Consider the following 24,342-nt stretch of genomic DNA (forward strand, 5'->3'; position numbering starts at 1 on the left):
CTTAGCAGCTCTATGAAATTCGCCCCTGGTGGTTGAAACTCAACGTAACGATCAGCATACAAGCAAACCGTGCAGTGCATGATCCACATGGGAGGACTGTAAACTGCCTATTCATTGAATGCACACACTAGCTAATTACGTGGTTGCCATCACAGGTAGACCTACATGTACAATGTACGTGACTGATGTCAATGTTTACAAGTAAGTAAACCTTGGCCCAATTTTCATTGAGCTGCTTTCAAGCCCATTAGAGCAGAAAATGTGAGCAAGTAAATACTTCATTTCCTGCTAAAGCACAAATTAATGAGCAGGATACCAGTCACAAATTTTACAATAATGTGAAATAATATTTTGGCTGGTAACCTTCTTTTGTAAGCATGATTTGTTTAAGTATGCTTAGCTTATTTTTCTGTACGCAGCTCTATTAAATTGCGCCAGGTCAGCTGCATTTATGAGGTGTTAATAATGGGCTTCTAGATGACTGAACAATCAGCCAGAAATTGATGACTGCAAAGTTCCTGAACTTGAATTTGGAGCAGCGAAGCAAACTCGGCCCATACGCAACAATCACCATACATGCTGACATGTATGTACTCTAGATCGATGACGAAAAAGACGAGGACAGCTTTACATGATTGAAGCCGCCCTGGCATGCCTGGAAGCTCCCAGATCTGTACTACCATGTACCGTAGAGCAAGGAAGAGCAGTGTACACATGTACAATGTATTCATTAATGTTCACTGCATGCACCGTACCTTTGTATACTTAATACAAAATAGACAGTATAGACAGAGCTCAAATTTGTGTGGGATCCACAAAACTGGGGGGGGGGGGGGGGGGGGTGGAGGGAATTGTTTATCTGGGTCCAAACTTAAATGGGCATCATCATGACGACTTAATGTACATGTGATTACAACACTGTACATTCTTGCTCCACACACTGGCTGTTCTCAGTCTTATTCAAAACCGACCCCAAACAGATCAGTCACTGGCAAATACACATGACATGACATCTGACTTGCATAATGTCTGTTTACATGTTTCCATTCTCGCGATAGTGTAAATCGCCTAGAAAGGATATCAAGAGTGAACTTTGCACCTAGACACCTAGGCCTACACGTACATATCCACATGCACAACAAAATACTAACATATTGTACATTATGTACAGGTACAATGTATGTACATATGTAAAAAGCAATGCTGTAGGCCCTCATGCACTCAAGTGTACTGTACACCTTCATCAAAGTTGATTAACTACATGTACATCATGTGCAAGATGACAATGACCTGTCAGATCAGACACTCTGCAACCACCCATAGGTACATGTACATGTACCATCGCTGCATAATCAATGTACAACATTGTACAAAATACCGTACAGACCTATGATGTGGTAGGTCAACCTAAAGCATTTGAGTTTCAAATCATTGACCCTAGTAGTACTCAGCACAAATGTGTACATTATGTAGGTCTACATGTACATGTACATGGTACACTACAGGTAGGCCTATCCCTAGACATGTATTACACCTCATGTCAACATGAGTGTGATCTGCAACCAATGTAGAGGGGCCTATTGTATGTTTGAATGTGGCCACTAACCTGTGACGATTAAAAGGTTACAATGTGCAGTGGCCCGTAAATCTCAATGCTTTTTTTACAGCAGAACCTAACACCTGTGTCTTCCAATCATACACAAAAAGCAGAGGGGGTGATATTTAACACTACAATTATGACAATCAAAGCAATCAAATGTACTAGCAACAAATTGGACTGATCAAAATAAAACCGTTAACAGTAAACTGTATCAGGTCACTCAAATGGATTAGTGACGTTATCAACATGTATGTATGTACTTCCAAAGGATTAATACATTCATTAACCAAATCATCTGCAATTTGCATTATTATTGGGCTACCTACATGTATTGTCATATCAGATTGGGCATTATAAACAATGTAGGCAGGGCGTTGTTGGAAACATGTTCAAAGGGACATGCTACATTTAGGCCCTTGATGTTTATCCTGGTGGTTATCAAAGACTTAATAAAAAACTGTTACATGTATAGGGCCACTGATTTTCCGCGATCGCGGAAACTATTGAAATTGCATTCTTTATTAAGATTCTTTTTGTTAAACTAAAAAAGCACCAGAAATCAGACCATTAAAAAGTACGAGATCGTAACCATGGATCATTTTTTTCTACTTCACACCATCCTCCATGTTTACACACATGATGTACACACGTTGTTAACATGGTTAAGCGAAGGGCATTATTCGCGGCACGTTTTTAAAATTTTTTGTTCACCCAAATTGCATTTTCTCCCTCTGATTTTTCTCCATTGTCGAAAGGCACTATTAATATTATTGACTAATAATGCACTTTCCCCAACAATAATACACAAACTAGCTTACCTATGATCTATAAAAACACATACAAAGTTTTTTCATCTCGGAAAGGTCTAAAATAAAACCGTAAACTGTCAACATTCTGTCTCCAAATCGAAAACAAAATGGCTGACATTTTGTTTGTGGATGGAGAACGGTCACGTCCATAGACTTGTTCCCAAGTCTTTGATCATGCTGAAACAGCGCCCTCTTGTGGATTACACTCCTGTCATTAGCCTACAATGTGGCTGATGCAGAGAATCAACTGCAGTTTTAGACTTGGAATCAAGTCTATCACATCATGTGCATTGATACTGCAGTCACAGTGCAACCTTTTTACCCTGACTACATCTTTTTGTTTCATCGAACAGCAGTATACAAAATAATCCACAATAAAAAATTTAAAAAAATTAAAGTAAATATTTTGAAATTTGTCAGTTCAAATGAACATTTTACGAAGTCAGCAGTGCAACTTATCTCAAATTGATTTTTATAAGTGTCCCTGGGTATTAAACAACCTTTTATCTAATTAAAAAAACATGAAACGGAATTTTTTGTGCCTGAAACGGAATTCATGTTTTTGCCAAACGGAATTTGCACTTTTCTGAAACGGAAAATCAGTGGCCCTACATGTAGTTATAAAAAATATAAAAAAACTATTTGTAGGCACACCGTACCATTATGCTGGCTTTCGGTTTTAAAACTGTATGCATGCACTTTGGAACTCCGATTACACTGAACAAAGCACACGCCCACAGTGTTAAAGCATTAGACACCTTTGGTAATTGTTAAAGACTCAGTCTTCTCACTTTGTGTATCTCAACATGCACAAAAAAACAGACCTGTGAAAATTTGAACTCAATTGGTTGTCGAAGGTTGCGAGATAATAATGGAAGAAAAAATCACCCTTGTCACAGAAGTTGTGTGCTTTCAGATGCTTTATTTCGAGACCTCAAAATCTTATTCAGAGGTCTCGAAATCAATTAGTAGAAAATTACTTCTTTCTCAAAAACTATGTCGCTTCAGAGGGAGCCGTTTCACAATGTTTATATGAACAGCTCTCCAATGCTCGTTACCGAGCAAGCTTTCAATTTTATGCTAAAAATTATTTTGAATGACTACCAATAGTGTCCAGTGCCTTTAAAACATTGTGAGCATACAGTCTAACATCACTTGAATTTGAGGAAATGAATCAAGCAACATAATAAATTGTACATCATCAACTACAAAATATGACTTTGAACAGTTTAAAGGCAGTGGACACTATTGGTAATTGCTCAACATAATTATTATCATAAAACCTTTCTTGGTGACGAGCAATGGGAAGAGGTTGATGGTATAAAACATTGTGAGAAACGGCTCCCTCTGAAGTGCCATAGTTTTTGAGAAAGAAGAAATTTTCCACGAATTTGATTTCGAGACCTCAGATTTAGAACTTGAGGTCTCGAAATCAACCATCTAAACGTACACAACTTCGTGTGACAAGGGTGTTTTTTTCTTTCATTATTACCTCCAAGTTAGATGACCGATTGAGCTCAAACTTTCACAGGGTTGTTATTTTATGCATATTGTTGAGATACACCAACTGTGAAGGCTAGTCTTTGACAATTACCAAAAGTGTCCACTGCCTTTAATGGCACTGATTACCATAGAATTCTACACAACTAAATGCAAAGCGGCAAGCCCATGACAAGAGCCCATAGGCGCAAAATTTCAAAGAACCATGTGTTCCATTTATACAATGTACGTACCCATTAAGAAAGCGAACTGACTCTCACACTGGGATCATGTTATGGTCACTACATTATGTCAACTGCAAGTGCAAAATGCAAATGGCTGCATATTGAGGACACCCATATTCGCTACTAGAACAGATCCGCCATGATGTACACATGTACGGTACATGTAGAGCCTCGACTTTATGCTTCATTTTGTATGGTATTTAAATGTACTGTTTGAATAAAAGTATCATTACAGTGATAGTACACTCAGAGAATGCTTCTATTCACTGCTGTCCCCAATTCAAAACTCAATGCAAATGGCTGACTGCAATGCATGAATACGATGCAATCACTGCCCCAAAGTTAACTGTATGATGCACACAAGGTATGAATCTGCACTATCACACTCAATTTCAGTCTGTATGTACGTCATGCTTGTTAAATAAGACACGTTTCCATTGTGTTAACCGCAGTCATCTAGTAGTAGCCAATTATTTTTCACAAAATACTTTTAGGACGATAATAAAACTCTGGGCAACCATGATTTATTTCTGACCCATTGTGTACGAGTTTTTAATATATATGTCACAGGGTATTTGTCATCCTCTACCAAGGTCGTGGTTGAGTGGGTGTTGATACAAATCAAGTTTGCAGACAATAGCAGCAGGCATAATATCCAGCCACTGAGTCAACCCCACACGTTTCAAAATAGTGTTACGAACTCAACAGTCGCCTGTCTTGCATAACAAAACAGACTGTATGTTCTGGCATGCTGTCCATGCTATAATGCACTAGACCTATGGACACGTGAACCGAATCACAAATCTATCACTTAGGGCCCTTGGACCTAAACACCCTTGCTTCCCCAAAAAGTACTTAACAAAGACAATATACAGGCCTGGATTATCATCATGGTGAGGGCAAGACCATTGTAATTTTGAGAAGTACAAGTCCAATACACAACATGTTGTATGGGGAACTTTTGCAGGGCACCACAACTTGTAACGACTGCAACAGAGCAATGGCCATCATGTAATTACATGCCTGTGGATCAAGAAATTTGGTATTTTTGCAGTGGACACTATTGGTAATTTTACTCAAAATGATGATTAGCATCAAACCTTACTTGGTAATGAGTAATGGGGAGAGGTTGATAGTATCAAACATTGTGAGAAACGGCTCCCTCTGAAGTGACGTAGTAATTTTCCACAAATTTGATTTCGAGACCTCAAGTTTAGAATTTGAGGTCTTGTAATCAAGCATCTGAAAGCACACAACTTTGTGGGACAAGGTTTTTTTTTCTTCTTCATTATTATCTCAAAAACTTTGACAACCAATTGAGCAGGTTTGATATTTTGTGCATATTGAGATACACCAAGTGAGAGGACTGGTCTTTGACAATTACCAACAGTGTCCAGTGTCTTTTTCAAAACAAACAATTCAGGCCTTACAGGCCTTATAGTTATACTTCATTCTGGAAACAGCAACACAATTTTTCTCTTGATAACAATTGTACTAACAATGAGGAATGTTGTACATTGTAAGCTTGGGCGATATCAATTTATTTTATTCACGATATATCGCCGACAATATATCGCGATATTCGATATAATCGCGATTAATTAAATTTGACATCATCAGTCTTCAAACTCCAAGTAAAAGTTGTAGAAGAGACAGTCATAGCATAAGAGAGGTGTTCTAATGACCTATTCTTCTGGTTTTACTTCAAACCCATGGGGTGCAAGATGTCTAAGCTAGCAAATACATCGCGATATTTAATCGATATATCGATATATCGCGATTATCGCGATTATCGCGATATATTGCGATATATCGCGATATATCGATATTTCGATTAAAACCAAATCCATCCGAAATCGAAATCGTGTCCAAATTAATATCGCGATATTCGATAATATCGTGATATCGCCCAAGCTTAATATGAATTAATACATTGAAGGGACACCAAGGCAATGACCAGGCCCACAAAGGTGTTTTTTTTTTTTTTTTTTTTTGCCTCTGTGAAATCACTGCTTTTTTCTCAGTGTGTGAATAACGATCATACTAAAATAAATTTGTTCATACCCTAAATTGTGTGGCCTTCAGTCACTCCGCTCAGTACAAGAAAACGGCAAATCTTACAGTCGCATAAAGGTTACCAACAAAATATTGCACGATTCTCCCTGGATTTTTTTCAAATTTGTGGGGCAATCTCCTCCATGCCATTAAACATTTCATTTTCTCCACAGATGTGCAAGGGCACATCTGAAAATGGGTGCCCTTGCCCCATTTAAGAATGAAGCATTCATGACCATCATGGCAATCTACACGTAATAGCCACATGAAGTTGGTTGTTCCAACTGTAACACTTTAGCTGGGACTAGATTGGGAGGATTGTAAAGTTGGGGCAGAACAACTTTACTTCCGAGGGTTAAATTTGTGTAAACTTACCAATAGGCCCTACTGATTGTTTACAGTCATTGGAATTACATGTGGTAAAGTAATATTTTTCCATGGGAATGGAAATGAATGGGTAATAACATTAATAATAATAATAATAATAATAAGACTTGTAATGCGCACATATCCACCCTGCTGGGTGTTCAGGCGCGTAGGCCTACTTTGTAAAATTTATATCCGATTGACACCTAAGAAATTTGTTTACTGATGTACACATACCAATGTACTTGCCTTTTTCCTCTTGAGGATTAACTAAAACTTATAAAAGGTTAACTATTGACCTTCAAAGCCATTACAATGTCGGAACAGAAAAAAAAGTTCACAGATTTACAAATAACTTTGGGTTTAGAGAAGGTAATGGTAAAAGACTTCTCTTAAAATATTATTCCATGAAATGCTTTACTTTTTGAGAAAACATTAAAACAATCATCAATTACCAATATCGAGAATCGAGAATTACGGATTTATTTTAAACACAAGTCATGACACGGCGAAACGTGCGGAAACAAGTGTGGGTTTTTCCGTTATTTTCTCCCGACTCCAATGACCGATTGAGTCTAAATTTTCACAGGTTTAATATTTTATATACAAGTTGTGATACACAAAGTGTGGGCCTTGGACAATACTGTTAACCAAAAGTGTCAAATGGCTGTAATCCTTCTTCATTGGATGGTTCAAATCTCAAATTTAATTTAGTCTTTGACTTAACAGTTTGGAATTGATCCGTGGCGCTATTTCCTCTCGCTTTTTCTTCATTCTGTGTGTGTGCATGTATTGTGTATGTTCAGTTCAGAAAGCTCCAAATATTAAGGCCTACAGGGTACATGTAGCTCCATGGTAATACGTATGTAGTTCTAGTAGGCCTATGTTACAATATAATAAGTTATCACACAAGCGCGAGTGGAATACCGAAAAATATAGCGCTTCTGCGTCCCATATCCAACGAGGCTGAACGTATTTATCTTCAAGCAAACTTGGCGCGTGACATAGAACACACATTACGCATGGTAGTAATATTAGGGTGTCAGGACACTTCGTACCTTTGCCACTTCGTACCCTGGACACTTCGTACCTTTTCAAGGTACGAAGTGACTTTGGACACTTCGTACCTTGGACACTTCGTACCTTCTTACTTGGACACTTCGTACCTTGGACACTTCGTACCTTCCTACAAGACACTTTGTACCTTCTCATATGAGTCACTTCGTACCTTCTCACATGACACTTCTTACCTTCGTACTAATTCGGGATGTCTGCATCGTTTATGATTATTTTGTGCTTTGTGATCGGATGTTTATAAAATAAAAGCAAATCAAACCAACTGTTACTATTTTGTTGGGACCAAGGAGCCATTTTGACGATTGTGTAACTGTTTCACTTTAAAATATTTGTAAAAAATATTGGCGAAAGATGTTGTCCTTAACTTAATTTAAACTTAATACAAAATATAAATTTCACATTAAAAATGACATTCACATATTCAAACAAAAATTATAATTCATGAAGTATTATTAATTTTTTTTTATCTCAACGAACATTAAATTATTATTGAGGAATACACATTTTAATGAAGGTACGAAGTGACTCCGCTGAGGGTACGAAGTGACTCATCTGATGGTCACTTCGTACCTTACCCATGGTACGAAGTGACCAATTTGGTTACGGTACGAAGTGTCCCGAAGGTACGAAGTGTCCAGGGTACGAAGTGTCCGACATCCGATATTAGCTGTGCAATATGGGTTTTTATCACCACTCCATTCTGCGAATCTGATTGGAGGATTAGCGCACACTTGAATGAAGATAATGTACACTGGTGTCACCACCAGCCAGTGACTAGGTAGGTGCAGTGCAGTCGTGCGCAAGCAATATTGAGTATCCACACCTGTCGGTCCACTGCCATTATTTTGCCAATCATTCAAATCAAAATGATTCCAAATCAAATAACTAATCAATAATTCACGACTAATTGAATCAGTAGATACAAAGTTTTTAAAAAAGTAACCCACCTGGAAACAAACGTCGTCACATGACATTGCATGACATTGCACAGCACTGTGTCAATGCATTTTACCTGCCCAACTTATTTCCGTTTCGTTTCAAAACACACAAACTAGTTCGTTGTCAGCACAACTACGTTAGTTTTCCGTCTAAAATATCCCTTTCCCCCGAAATCAACAACCCCCCAAAATAAAACAGAATGTAACCTTAATGATTGAAATGGTACTTACCAGAGAATGACATTCATATTACTGTGAAAATACCTTGAACTTTTGAGTCTCAAAAACTATAATCACTTGTTCCAAAATACAGAAATTACGGAACAGTATGAGAATGGCTACCAACCCAAGATATGTCACGTGATTAAACGGGGCCATCCGGTGACGTCTTCATAATAGTAGTCAAAAGAGGGCGCCCTTTTAGTTTTGCAGTCACGTCGGCACACGCCAAAAAATTCCGCCCATCAACCACTTTTATCATTACGGTTTTTAATGATGAGTCATCCATTTGACATTCTTATTCAATGTCACGAGCATCATATAATTATTTTAGTAAAATTTGTTTAATCCTTTTACGTAAGATTTGAAACTTTGCATGACGGAAATACGATATGGAAAGGTTTGCGGTACCGGGAGTTACTATAGTATAATGTGGTTTCAACTCTAGATCTGAAGAGAGCTGTTTTTCACTGCTCCCCTGCATTTGGGCCACTGGGCCATTTCTGGGCCAGGGGCTACTATGACATCTCTGGTTCAGCATGACCTGGGAAGTGGTTAAAATGTGATTTTAACTTATATTATTTTGCGTCATTTTGACCAACCATTGTGGGTCAGTTTGATCATGGAGGAATAAATTCCTCCATGCTACAGTATTATTTCTCGGTCATTATTTTGTGGCTAGACACTGATTTGAATCACGTCTCATTGTTTAGGAAATATAGGACGGCCCTTCCATGGAAAACACCTTATTACTTAAAGGCAGTGGACACTATTGGTAATTACTCAAAATATTTATTAGCATAAAACTTTTCTTGGTGACGAGTAATGGGGAGAGGTTGATGGTATAAAACATTGTGAGAAACGGCTCCCTCTCAAGTGCCATAGTTTTTGAGAAAGAAGTAATAATTTTCCACGAATTTGATTTCGAGACAAGGGTTATTTTTCTTTCATTATTATCTCGCAGTTTCGATGACCGATTGAGCTCAAATTTTCACAGGTTTTTTATTTTATGCATAATGTTGAGATACACCAACTGTGAATGCTAGTCTTCGACAATTACCAATAGTGTCCACTGCCGTTAAGAGGAAACAATAAATAAATAGTAAACTTGCCGATGCAACTATGTGTAAATCCCTTAGGGTGAGTGTTGGCTCCGAAAAGAGCCGGTTTGGTCTCGACTTTTCGAACAGTATACTCTGCTCGTCTTCAGGAGAATGCTGGACTGCTGGCGGTGGTGGAGCTTGAGTAGCATTTTGGGCGGGAAGGATCGAGGCTGTTCTTGGGCGGTGATGCGTGCTCTCTAAAGTAAAAGTCGAGTGAAATACCACTCTTTACATTTCGAGTTGTCCCTCAAATGGCTCTTTAAAAAGAGTGGTGGTTATGTCACTCTTTTAGAGGGGTTTTACCGAAGGACAGAGTGAAAAAAATCACTCAAAAACATGCAAACTTCAATCTCAAATTAGTGGAAGTCCACTCGAAAAGGGATATAGAAAGGTTTGCGGTAACACCATAATATGACTATCTCTAATGAGTTAGGGGTGGTTCTGAAGATAACCGTTGGTTTCAACTCGACATTTCGATCATGCTCTGATCGTCGTCTGGAGAAAGCCGAATAGAGTTGGCCCTCCATATATGGCTCTTCAAAGAGTGCCTTAGTTTTCACTCTTTTGAATTTAGAGAGTGATGTATGTTGCAGTGGCTGGATGTGTGTTTGTTGGAGTGTGACATCCTTGTGGTTAGCTGGTGCTGGAAGGGTTGGCTTGAGGATGGGTGACCAGATGTGGTTAACTAAAGCCCTGTTCGCATTGGACTTAATTAATGGGTAAACTAACCGAGCCAATGGGTGACTAACCCATTTTAAGTCCAATGCGAACAGCCTAGGAAGTTTTCCTCCCATGTAACTTTCCCGACCCGAATGGGTAGTTTAACGGAGCCTATTGACCAGGTCAGTTCAACCGAGCCACAAAGTTCAATGCGGACGCGAAGACTCGGTTAAATCTCACATCCGTTCGTGACCCGAAGAAGCTGACATGTCTTGTCATGGAAGAATAAGATTCTCGTGATTATCGAACTATTCAATGACGCAAAAAAGCTGAAAACGCGGAATAATTTCCCCGTACACGGGGTTATAAGTTCGAGAAATGACCCGTTCAGAAGTTGCGATCACAAGTTTAATATGATGGCGATTTGTACAGCAGTAATAGGCAAATGCCTATTTTGAGTCAAATTTGAATTTGATATCGAATTGTTTAGATTAACAATAATTGCGAAAGATCGAGCCGAAAACCGAAAAGTGCTGTCAAATGATACGCAGGGGGCCAGCTCGGTCGGTAAGTTTACCCACGGTCTTGGTAAGTCAAGTTACCCTAGTCAAGTGCGGACGGTGGGAAAGTTAACCCGTCGGAATGTTACCCAGCGTCATGGTTAAGTTACCCAAAATATTAATCCAGTGCGAACACGGCATAAAGGTAGCGGACACTATTGGTAATTACTCAAAATATTTATTAGCATAAAACCTTACTTGGTAACGAGTAATGGGGAGAGGTTGATAGTATAAAACACTGTGAGAACCGGCTCCCTCTGAAGTAACGTAGTTTTCGAGAAAGAAGTAATTTTCCACGAATTTGATTTCGAGAGCTCAGAATTAGATGAGGTCTCGAAATCAACTTGCATCTGAAAGCACACAACTTCGTGTGACAAGTTTTTTTTTCTTTCTTTCATTATTATCTCGCAACTTCGACGACCAATTGAGCTCAAATTTTCACAGGTTTGTTGTTTTATGTAAATTATGTTGAGATACACCAAGTGAGAAGACTGGTCTTTGACAACTACCAATAGTGTCCAGTGTCTTTAAGAAACCGATGTCGTGTGGAACTGTGTGATGTGTGCTTGTATCTCGATGGCCTCCCTGACTCTTTGTTGGTGCCAGGACTGTACAGGAGCGACGAGTTTGGCTTGATTTAAATCGATGATGTGGTCGTGTTCGTGTGAATGTTTGATGATGGCTGATTTGTTGAGATGTCCCAGTATTCCGTGTACTTTGTGCTCCTTGATTCTTGTTGAGATGTTGCGGTCGGTTTCCCAGAGGTATACTTTACGGCGGACAAGGAGAGGTGACCAGTTTAAAGATGCTTTGTCAGATTTTTTGCCGATTTGACCAACAATTTTTGATTTAAAACTCAATAGGTATTTTGATGGGGGTCGAGAAAGTTACAAGCTTTCATTTGAGCCATTGCTCGAAAAAGTCCGCCAAATAGTAGCAGTGAAATAAAGTGCTCAAAATTAGTTTTTGTCGGGATCCCGACAAAATATCACGTGACCTATTCTAATGTGTTTTATAAGAAACGTTTTAAGCTTTTGTCATGGTTCCTGACCATTAAAAGTAAAAGTTAAACTTTTTTTCGTAAGAGCGGGTGTTGAAATACCATTCACTCATTTATTTTTTATTTTTTAATGTTTGGGGCAAAAAATCTGACATAGCATCTTTAAAGACAATGGACACAATGGTAGTTGTCAAAGACCAGTCTTCTCACTTGGTGCATCTCAACATTATCGACCGTTAATGACAAAATCCCCAAAAGGAGTAGGCCTACAGCAAAATGACTCCACAAAATGACTCAACAAAATGGCCGACCGTGTTTGTTCTAAGAAAACCGTGTAATTTCGAGGGATGTTTGTGTGGATCATTCTACCTCGACCGATCCAATTCCAAGGCAGTGGTGTAAATGTCATTAATTATTTGATATAGTGCGAATTCTGTCAACATATACATTTTTTTGCAGGAATTTGTCTCTAGGAAGTTATTCCTGAATTTCGAATAAAATGTACCAACGTGGAATAAAAGAAAAATCACCACTTTTGAACTATTCTATCTTTTGGAAACTGTGTGCGTCAGAAAAATGAGCCTTGGCATCGTGCCCTCCTTACATCAAATTAATTTTTTAGACATTTTATTCCAATAATATTATTGGCAACAACAAACAAAATGTATGAATTACACACAAACTACAATATCAATTGAAACATCATTCAAGATAGGCCTTCTCTGTTACATAAACAGTTCCTGCCCCCGGTTCCGGCCTCAAAAACACAATTATATTTTTAAGGCATTGGACACTATTGGTAATTGTCAAAGGCCAGTCGTCTCACTTGGTGTATCTTAACATAATGCATAAAATGACAAACCTGTGAAAATTTAAGCTCAAGTGTTCATCGAAGTTGCGAGATATGAATGTAAAAAAAACACCTTTGTCACACGAAGTTGTGTGCTTTCAGATGCTTGATTTCGAGACCTCAAGTTCTAAATCTGAAGGTCTCGAAATCAAATTCGGGGAAAATTACTTCTTTCTCGAAAACTACGTTACTTCAGAGGGAGCCGTTTCTCACAATGTTGTATACTACCAACAGCTCCCCATTACTTGTCACCAAGTAGGATTTTATGCGAATAATTACTTTGAATAATTACCAAGTGTCCACTGCCTTTAAACAAAGGCCGTTATTGATATCCGAGTATAACAATTATACAAATCTGAGTATAAGAACATAAAGGTATACATAATAGTCTGAGTAGAAAAACTGACAACAGTAGCTCCTGGTTATTGTATTGTCCTCTTCTCTAAAAGAGTATTGCTAAATTAATACTTCAACGCACGATGACGCATGACAATAACAATTATCTCACGTTCAAGTTCTGTTGGAATAAACACTGATATATTTTTCATGAACCACCACCATTATTTTGAAGTGAAATGATTCACAAAATGCATAACACTATCGAAAGCTGAAGTGCTAAGTTTTGATTGACATTATTGACGTGGCATTATGTTTTGGAATAATTTGAGTTACTCAATTAAACCTTTAATCACTCTTCCTGCATTCACAAGAAAATAAAATAAAAAAAACTTCTTGATGCTTAATCGTAGGTTTGAAGTATATTGTTAACTTACTCACCATCATCTGTCGTGTATTCTGTTTGTCTAGTCTGTCTTGTGTTTTCTTTCTTCTGTATAGTATTTTATGTTGTTTGTCTGTCCATAGGTTAAGGCACAAAAGCCTCTGCTTCACCCTAACCTAATTGTTGTCCTACTTTAAAAGCTTCCTAATATATAACTATCTAAATCATTGTAAACTTTCATATCCTAAGATACTAAGTAATACTGTAAACTACTCATAATTTGAATATAATTATCAAACTTTGTAAAATGTGTAATTGTACATGTAGGGCAGCAAAGAAATAAATGTGTGCAAATATAATGTAAATATGTATCTTCCCTTGAATCAAAATACGCACCATTTTTTATACGTTTTTTTATATATTATAATCACCTAATGCTTTCTACAGCGGTCGGCCCAAAATAATTCAAGATCACTCCGTCATGTTTTGCATCCTAAAAGCCCCGCTATATGCTTGCATTGTAGAGGGGTGTGACAAAAGTCCTTGATAACACGTTCTTGGTATAGGATAAGCACAGTGTAAAAACTACATACAAAAGAGCGTTCCACCCACAGTCTCATAATTGTATCGAGTGTAGGAAATTGTTTTGCACGGTGGAGATATGTAAGGTTCGCGGTAACACCATTGTAATGTTATTTATCTATATATAAAGAAATAAAAAAATAAAAAATGAGTTGGGGTGATATCGAAACCGTTGCTTTCAACTCGACATTTTCGATCAGTGTGCTCTCTGATTGTCTTGTGGAGAACCGCAAACTTACTATGATCATGGAGCTCCTTTGTATAGCTCCATGCTATGATGTATCAAGTGTGTACAAACTGATTTTTGAGACTGAAATTTACACGCTGTTTTCCCCCAAATCCAATGTTAGGTAAAGATTACAACTGTGGGGAATTTAGGAGTGTAGTGACATTTGTTTTTTGAGGGGGTTGGTATTTAACCAACATTTAACACCAAAATTGATGAGATTTCGTCTTTGGGTTTCTTACGCAGTGGAATCAGCGTTGGGTTGCGATTCAAAGTCAGCGCCAGGAACCATCGGTTGCGGACCCGGGAGGACATCACGCGATCGACGGTCGGTACGGCCGGACGGCAAGAGGAGGGGCCCTCTGAGCTAGTCTGCGAAATACCTTGGGGAATCAAGCAAAACATACTCTCTTTTTTAAGAGCCAGGAAAAACAGAAAGAGCTTAACAGTTGGCACAACTACTGATCAAGTATTCAATGGGAGACTTTGGAACGCTAGGTGGCAGCAGATTTACAAGGTTAATTTTCATTGTTTACGTAGTTCTGAGCATGCGCACATTACCGAGAACAATGGATTTTACCTGGTAAGTCTGCTGCCACCAAGCGTCCCAAAAGTCTCCCATTGAATATCACTTTGATATAGACCATGTAACCTTTTTTTTACACACTCCAGGGCCTTTCTGATAGGCAAGACAATACACATGGTACAGTCAACTTAAAAATTATATTCTCTATCATGGGTTTCACATAAATTCATGAGTTTAGAAAAAAAAAACAGCAGGACAAGTTTTGAATTATACCCAATTCTTCTTGTCAAAAGATTTGATTAAAAGAATCAGGCAGTGCAATTTCCATAAGATATTGTGTTCTTCCTTTGGGCTGTGGCAAACCAAGCCTGCCGAAGGCCCAGGCTCTGTGGCTGTTTTACAAACATGTGATGACAAAGGTATACATGGTCTGAAGCCCAAGCCAAACGTAGAAAATGAGGGTAAACATCAATGGATCATTGAATAATTCACTACTTAATAATAGCAGGAAAAACTGTCATCCGTGGCAGTTTTTCTACCCACCACCCATTTATACGTATGTCGTAGGCCTTAAATGCACTGTACTCTATATTGGTGATTACTCAAACTTCGGCAATGAGCAATGGAGAGCTGTTGAGTAAAACATTGTAGGAACGGCTCTCTCTGAATTAAGGTGGTTTTTGAGAAAGAAGCAGTTTTTCGCTAAAATATTTTGAGTTGAATTCGAGACCTCAGCTGGGTCTCGAATTCAAGCATCTGAAAGCACTCAATTTGTGCGACAAGGGTGTTTTTTCTTCCATTATTCTCTCGCAACGTCGACGACCACTTCAGCTCAAATTTTCACAGGTTTGTTGAGTAATATGCATTATGTTGTGAGAGGAATGTACTTTGACAATTACCAAAGGTGCCCAGTGCATCTAAACAAACAAGAGATCACATCCACAAAAATTGGGAAGGCTGCTCTATAATATTGCCTAAAATTCAGTTAAACTTGGTAAAGCCTAAATGCAACAAAAACCCACTGAGCATGCATTGAAATTACCTGCTCCAAGGCGCAATTTACCTTCATTGACAACGGCATATATATTTTCAGCTGACACTGGTTCAGGGGTTGGGTCACGTTTTCGCTGAGCGATCAACTCGTTCAGCAAGTGGCAGAATGTGATGACAACGGGATGTGTATGAGAAACCTCAAGTTGCAGGAAACTGATGTAAGCCGTGAACGCTGGCGGGAAAGGATTTAATAATACGTATTAATAATAATTAATAACAATAATAATGATGATCAAAGGAACATTTCAAAATTGTGGTATTTTTTTTTTTGCTACCAGAGCATTTGCTGGCTATGTTAGCAAAGTAAGTAATGTAATACAAATGCACATCAGTGGGAGAGTGGAAGACTTTGACAAAAATTTACATTAATGGGAGACTGTTGAACGCTAGGTGGCAGCAGACTTACAAGGCTAATTTCCATTGTTTACGTAGTTCTGAGCATGCGCACATTACCGAGAACAATGTATTTTACCTGGTAAGTCTGCTGCCAAGCGTCCTAAAAGTCTCCCATTCAAAACTAAACTCGGTTATGTTCTTTTTCGGAGGCATTTATGACCACCGTATTTGCTAGAAATTTTACCGGGTTTGCTCAGTGTATTTACTAGAGTGTGTTCGTGGGTAAACTAGAGGACGAGTATGGGGACCTCACGCCTACTTGTCCAAAACACTGTTCAGCATTACATACCACCATCAAGTGATTCCCAGTCACGCTGCATAGCGCATCGGTCAACTCGACCAATAAGAAAGAGTCCGATGACAACACTGATCATCACACGAAATACAACACGCACTGCGCCCATGATAAAATTAACAAACAGCGTGAAGTAGAAGACAACGTTGAAAACACGTCTGAAATTGGAACAAAAGACAGACAGAAAACAGTAAATGAGGATGCAGAAACTGAATTTTAGTTGTTATTAAACTCTCAGTGAAGCCAGTGTATAGGACGTATAGGATAATGCCTGATGAGGTGCGCGCCATTCGTGGGTAAGAATGGCCCGAGGGTTAATAATAGAGATTGGCCTAAGGGCGAGCCCTTATGGGGTCTTTCTATAGGCCATGCAACAATGGACCCCACAATATAATTCTGTATCCATGCAAATTTAACATCTATTAACAAATATCGTTGCGGTACTCGCTGCTAAAACATGGGATTCGAACTGCATCTAGCTAGTTAGTAAAGACACGTAGGCCCTAAGGGTAAGACCATGGTTCAACTTAGACCCACAAGGGGGGTTCTTTAGCAAAGGTAATAACAAAACAACAATAGCAGGACCCCCACCAAACCGGATCCGTGAGGTAGTGTTGCATGCACGCTTGCAGTCTAGGTCTATCACAAGGCAATATACAATGAATTTATTGTAAATGATCTACAGTGTTTCTCAGATTTAAATAACTGTTGGTGTATAGTACTTCGAAAGGAAATGTTTCACAAAAAGGATTTATAGTATGTAAAGCTGCTGTAGGCAAAATTTGCTATTGCTGTTTACTTTAAGAGTGATTAGCAAAATGTACAACTTTATTTTAACAACATTGCAGCATGCATCGTCAGAGTCCAGCTTTCTCTAGAATACGATCAGAGCATACTGATCGAAACGTCGAGTTGAAACCAACGGTTCTTTTCAGAACCATCCCAACTCAAAGTCATTACATGTTGTTACCGCAAACCATTTTATAACATTATTTTTACCTGTTATCGATACCAAGGTAAGTCTTTCTTGTCCGGAATATATTTAGAGACCGGTCCTCATCATCTACCCTCTGGAGGAACACTAAACGAGTCGTTACGGTTTGCACAAAACGCCAAACCAAGAGCACCACAACGGTTAATAGCCTGTATCAAAAATCAAGAATGAGAAAATGAAAAGGAATATTAACATAAGTCTCAAAGTGATTCAAATATTATTACCCCTGGTGGACACTTGACCTTAAACCATCTCAGCTCACACCGAGAAGTATTCAACCTGTACAACATGCGCCACTAAGCTAATTAAAAAAGAACCGTTTCTGCCTTCACAGGTACCCATTTACCCCTGGGTTGAAAGACGCAAAGAGTTAAGTGTCCTGCTCAGGGACACAAGGGTTAGTGTATACTCATCACACCCAACGAAAAAAACGTAGTCTTGTTGCAAACGATAAAATTATGTGCGCGGTGATGGGGAGGGAGCGAGCGGGGGATCTTGATAAGCAACTCCTATGAGTCCCAAAGTCATCGTGTAAAGACACTGGACACTATAATTGGCAATTGTCACAGACCAGGGGCCAATTTCATAGAGCTGCTTAAGCAAAAAAATTGCTTAAGCACGAAAATAGCTCGCTTATTTTTCACATCTTACTGGCAAAAATGTCATGCCATATACATTGCTTGTGACTGGTATTTAGCTGTTGATTACTTAGCATAACAATTGAGTGGAGTCTTGGCCGGTAATCTGATTTTACTAAGCAAGGATATTTTTGCTTAAGCAAAATTTTGTGCTTAAGCAGCTCTATGAAATTGGGCCCAGTCTTCTCACTTGGTGTATCTCAACATATCCATAAAATAACAAACCTGTGAAAATTTGAGCTCGATTGGTCGTCGGAGTTGCGAGATAGTAATGGAAGAAAAATAACCCTTGTCACATGAAGTTGCTTGATTTCGAGACCTTAAATTCTAAACTTGAGGTCTCGAAATCAAATTCGTTGAAAATTACTTCGTTACTTCAGAGGGAGCCGTTTCTCAAAATGTTTCATATTATCAACAGCTCCCAATTACTCGTTATCAAGTAAGGTTTTATGCTTATAATTATTTTTGAGTAATTACCAATAGTGTCCACTGCCTTTAAGCCAGATTGTATGGAGTGTGCGTGGCTTAGTTATACTAACAAACAGGGTCCAATTTCATGAAGGTGTTAGGCAGAAATACCGCATGACAAACTTCTTTGCTGAGCAAAACATGAGTGGGGCATTAGCCACAGCTTTTAATGTAATTTTTGCCGGCAACCTGTTTCTGCTTAATATAGGTTTTCTTGGTCACTTTCGGCAAATGAGCAGCCAATGGGAGACTTTCTGGGACGATAGAGGGCAGCAGACTTACCGGGTAAATCCATTGTTCTCAGAATTATGCGCATGTTCAGAACTACGTAAACAATGGAAATTTACCCGGTATGTCTGCTGCCGCCTAGCGTTGGAAAGTCTCCTATTTAACCACCAAGCTATTCTATTTCGTGCGAAATCGAATGTATTTATACTGAGGGTAATTCGATTTCGTTTTATGATTAGTCAAATGTAATGTTGCGTCATTCGATTTAACAAAATAATCATTCAATTTAAGAAATCATCAAAGCAGCATTCAAATTCGTAGACGCTTCTTGAGGCGTGTGTGTCACGAAAAAGAATGACGATACACTAAATTGAGTTCTAAAGGAATTTGACTCGACTCAAAACGAAATCGAATGGCCGAATTCTGAATTTGAAACGCAGTAACAACCGGAGAGGCAAAACAGCTTTAACTCGAACGCATGAAAATGAAATTGACTGCTCATTTGCAAGATATTGTGCTTACAGGTACAGCTGAGGTCCGATTTCATATAGCTGCTGCTTAAGCACCAAATTTCTTTATTTTGGAAGAAAAAGGCGACGTTGTTGCATAAGTTGTGTGCTTCCAACCAGATGGTTGATTTCAAGACCTCGACATCAAATTCTGAGTTCTCGACGTCAAATTCAAATATTTTAATGAGAAATTACTTCTTTCTCAAAAACTATACGGTACCTCAGAGGGAGCTGTTTATTACAATGTTTTATACTATCAACCTCTCTCCATTACTCGTAACCAAGTTAGGTATTATGCTAATAATTATTTTGAGTAATTACCAATATAGTGCACAGTGCCTTTAAGCAACTCTGTGGAATTGGGCCCCGGATAGATTGATGGAAATTAGTTAGGGTGAGTGAAGACCCTATGTTAGGGCACTCTTAGCAGTGATTTGTTTGTTTATATTGTATAATTATACAAAGCATCTGTCTGCCTTTATCTGTCTTTACATACCAATATTTCTCAAGAGCGGAGACGAAAAATAGCTTGAATAGTACAAAACAGGGCCAGATGACGAGCAGTAGAATTTCGTAACCTGCAATTAATCAGAATTTTAAAGGAAACCACTTTGTTTGTGACACTTTAACACGACACTTAATCATTGTTTCGTCCTTCGGGTGGGACGTAAAGCCATTGGTCCCGTGTGTTGTGTAACGCACGTATAACCAAGTGCACTTATCGAAAAGAGAACGGGTTCGCCCCGGTGTTTCTGGTTTGATTTGCAGCATATTGCGCCACAGCACCTTGTAAACTATGGTGTTATGTAAAAGGAGTAGATCTTATAATTCAAACGCACAGTCCCACATACCTTGCAGGAAATACGGTATCTTACAGCGCCCTGGGCGTCACCGAGTGACGGATAAGAAGAAGCCACTATAATTATTAGTATCATTTGTGGTTTAATTGCACAATGTTTATATGGATAAAAATATCATTAATGAAATTCATACAAGAACCATTCTATGTCTGTGAAATATTTTCTCTGAAATGAAGTCGTAGTATTTGAAAAATCGATATCTGAAAAGAACTGATTGTGGCTGTTACAACCAGGATAAAGGCGATAAATTTACCTGAATTTCTTTTTTTACCGTTTTCGTCTGAATCACAAAACGAAACCAGCCAAAATTGCCACCGTTTTGTTATTTCATGCATATGGTCGATCACACAAAATATGAACGCCGTCAGCTCTACCAATTCAATTCAGTTCACATTTATTTCCACAAACACATTTCCACAAAATAACACAGAACTACATTGTAATGCATACATGTATAGTTTTTTTTTTTGCCAATTTCGGAAAATGAGCAGCCAATTTAATCTTCAAGCTGTTCTATTTCGCGCGAAATCGAATACTACTGAAAAGGGTCATTCAATTTCGTTTTAAGATTAGTCAAATGTAATGTTGCGTTATTCGATTTTACAAAAGAATCATTCATTTTAACAATTCATCAAAGCAGCATTCAAGTTCTTGAGGTGTGTGTGTCTCGAAAAAGAATGACGATACGCTAAATTGAACAAAGTGCTAAAGGAATTTGACTCGACTCGAAACGAAATTGAATGGCCGTATTCTGAATTTGAAACACAGTTACAACTGGAGAGGCATATCAGCTTTAATTCGAACGCATGAAGATGAAATCGGCTGCCCATTTGCCGAATTTGACCGAGAAAACCTATATTATAAAATACCGAAAAGGAATAAAATATAGGGGAAGCAAGAAGGCAAGAAGGCAAGGCCCAAAATTTGCCAGGTAGATTGTAGCGGCTTGCCTTTACATGACAAAATACATAACCTAAAGGTACATGCTTATATACAAATAGCCAACAGACAGACAGACAGACCCACGGACAGACATACGACTACATTAGTGGAGAAAATGACAATGACAAGGTAAGCAAAAACTAATATAATTTGTATTAATGTGACAAACCCGGTGATTTGGTGGGGTTTCATTTGTTTCAACCCCATAAACAATTCCCCCAAAAAATTATGATGGGATGAACAAATATAATAGGGAGTGATCTGATAAAAAACAACTAATATGTTATTTTTATATTCTCACCGATTATGGCAAACGCGAGGCGAAAACCAATATAGCGTGTACTTTGCATCTGTGGAGAACAATATTGTTTTTACATACAGATTATAGAGCTTCAAAAGTGGGTTGCTTAAAGGCAGTGGACACTATTGGTAATTACTCAAAATAATTATTAGCATTAAAACTTTCTTGATTACTAGTAATGGGGAGAGGTTGATAGTATTAAAACAGTGTGAGAAACGGCTCCCTCTGTTCATGAAGTAATATAGTTTTCGAGAAAGAAGTAATTTTCCACAAATTTGATTTCGAGACCTCAGATTTAGAATTTGAGGTCTCGAAATCAAGCATCTGAAAGCACACAACATCGTGTGACCAGGGTGTTTTTTCTTTCATTATTATCTCGCAACTTCGATGACTGATTGAGCTCAAATTTTCACAGGTTTGTTATTTTATGCATATGTTGAGATACACCAAGTGAGAAGACTGGTCTTTGACAATTACCAATAGTGTCCATTGTCTTTAATATACAGCACTTCTAAAATAGTGTTTCCACATCAAGGTACAGACATACGCAGTTAGGAAAACAATTGACCTTTTTGTGTTCAAGGCAGTCTTGCTTGGCTACGCTAGATTTTGTATTATCCACCAGTAGTACTGGGGCTGGGCAAGTCTACGACTCTGGATCAAACTATAGAGTCATGACTAAATTATTTGGCAAATCTGCTTGGCAATACCATGCAGATCAAAATAAGTTTAGTGTAAATAATGTCAGATTAATGCAGCTGTTAGTTTGATACATCTCTTCTCCAGTAATTAAGTAATTCAATGACAACGTTAACTAAACGAAAGTCGCAAATTAGCACAATATTTAATGCAGCCTCCCCCCCCCCCCCAAGTTCTACTTAAAGACACTGGACATTATTGTTAATTGTCAAAGACCAGTCTTCTCACTTCAACATATGCATAAAATAACAAACCTGTGAAAATTTGAGCTCAATCGGTCGTCGAAGTTGCGAGGTCGCCTTGTCACACGAAGTTGTGTGCTTTTAGATGCTTGATTTTGAGACCTCAAATTCTAAACTTGAGGTCTCGAAATCAAATTCGTAGAAAAATACTTCTTTCTCGAAAACTATGTCAATTCAGAGGGAGCCGTTACCAATAGTGTCCACTGCCTTTAAAAGTGCTTGTGTGACAAGAGTCCCGTTATATTTCCTGTTGGTGAGTTTTTGCGTCACGGAAAACAGTCGCCTCGCCCCCAGCAAAGTCGCCTCATACAAAGTCACCCCTAGCAAAGTCGCCCCCCTCACTTAAAAAGTCACCGTCACCTTGGGAAATGACTCCAACTCACACACGGGGCGACTTTGATGGCGGCGACCTTGTCAGGGAGCGACTTTGTGAGGGGCGAATTTGACCGGGGCGCTTTTGATATTGCATCATCCACGAGCATGACAACACTTTAGTTCTAAAATCGAACTCCGTAAATAACGATTTTTTTTTTGCACAGTGGCCTCTCACAATCAGGAATATGGTTCAGAATACATCAACATAAACTAATTTTTGTCAAAGTGAAATTTACCATAATGGCCTCATTGCTGAGAACAATTCCTGCCTGGAATGACCGATCGCCTTTCCATAGTTGCAAAGTGTGTTCTCTGTTGGAATAAAAAATCAACAAAATCATGTTATGTCCTACTACAATAAAACAAAAGTAAACACTTTAATGGAGGTGTTAAATTTGCATCGGGGATAATGAATATTAATGTCGGTTTTACCCTTACCGATGTGCGTTAGCACTGTATACTCAGTACTTCTGAGCTCTTTGCCTCGAACTGCCTCTAACATATATACTCGGTGGCGTAGTTGGTATGACATTGCTCTAGAATTGCAAAGGTTGGAATCCCACCCGAGTACACGGAGCGGATGCTTATCGGGTTTTTTGTCTCTAGATTTTATAAATTTAATTTATATTTTCTATAAAATTTTTAAAATTTTTATGACCTGTTTTCTCTTGTACTTGTGTGCCTTTGTGTGTCGTTTTGTCTGAATCGCCTTTTAAAGACACTGGACACTATTGGTAATTGTCAAAGACCAGTCTTCCCACATGGTGTATCTCAACATTATATGCATATACAACAAACCTGTGAAAATCTGAGCTCAATTGGACGTCGTCGAAGTTGTGAGATAATAATGACAGAAAAAGAACACCCTATTTGTTACACGAAGTTGTGTGCTTTCAGATGCTTGATTTTGAGACCTCAAGTTCTAAATCTGAGGTCTCGAAATCAAATTCGTGGAAAATTAGTTTTTTCTCAAAAACTACTTTACTTCAGAGGGAGCCGTTTCTCTCCACTACTTGTAACCAAGTAAGTTTTTATGCTAACAAATATTTTGAGTAATTACCAATAGTGTCCACTGCCTTTAATATAGTGATTTTTTTCGATTTTTGGTTATCAGCAGACTTGTTCTCTGTAGTCTTATTGATAAGGTTATTTCTCTGTTTGTAGTGTTTGTGTGTTGCCTGAAAATAAAATAAATAAATAAAATAAAAGATCAAAAGATAAATAAAGTTGAATGTTCACCTGTACCGCTTCTGAGCATCAATATTTGACACCACGCAGACTATGAAGGCGACAATATTGGCGAGCCAGAACGTCACTACAAGATAC

General features: G+C 38.4%; 1 protein-coding gene across 1 annotated transcript; it reads right to left on the reverse strand.

Moving 5' to 3' along the window:
• Positions 1 to 13,963: 13,963 nt before the first annotated feature.
• Positions 13,964 to 24,327, reverse strand: LOC117289362 (stimulated by retinoic acid gene 6 protein-like). The gene is made up of 8 exons (XM_033770458.1): positions 24,256 to 24,327; positions 23,253 to 23,328; positions 21,701 to 21,749; positions 20,094 to 20,175; positions 17,760 to 17,903; positions 16,755 to 16,918; positions 16,080 to 16,241; positions 13,964 to 14,873 (listed from the first exon to the last, which is right to left on the reverse strand). The coding sequence occupies exons 2-8, from the start codon at positions 23,253 to 23,255 to the stop codon at positions 14,680 to 14,682; spliced, it is 798 nt and encodes a 265-aa protein (XP_033626349.1). The 5' UTR covers positions 23,256 to 23,328; positions 24,256 to 24,327; the 3' UTR covers positions 13,964 to 14,679.
• Between the last annotated feature and the right edge of the window lie 15 nt (positions 24,328 to 24,342).

The sequence above is a fragment of the Asterias rubens genome, chromosome 4 (assembly GCF_902459465.1).
Source record: "Asterias rubens chromosome 4, eAstRub1.3, whole genome shotgun sequence".
In the NCBI taxonomy this organism is placed as follows: Eukaryota; Metazoa; Echinodermata; class Asteroidea; order Forcipulatida; family Asteriidae; genus Asterias; species Asterias rubens.

Excerpts from the sequence above, each read along its gene's own strand:
- LOC117289362 (XM_033770458.1), bottom strand. Across the intron at positions 17,904-20,093 it reads TCCGCTCTTGAGAAATATTG|GCTATTAACCGTTGTGGTGC; the intron begins GTATGTAAAGAC and ends TTTTTGATACAG. Across the intron at positions 14,874-16,079 it reads ATATGCCGTTGTCAATGAAG|GTATTTCGCAGACTAGCTCA; the intron begins GTAAATTGCGCC and ends TGATTCCCCAAG.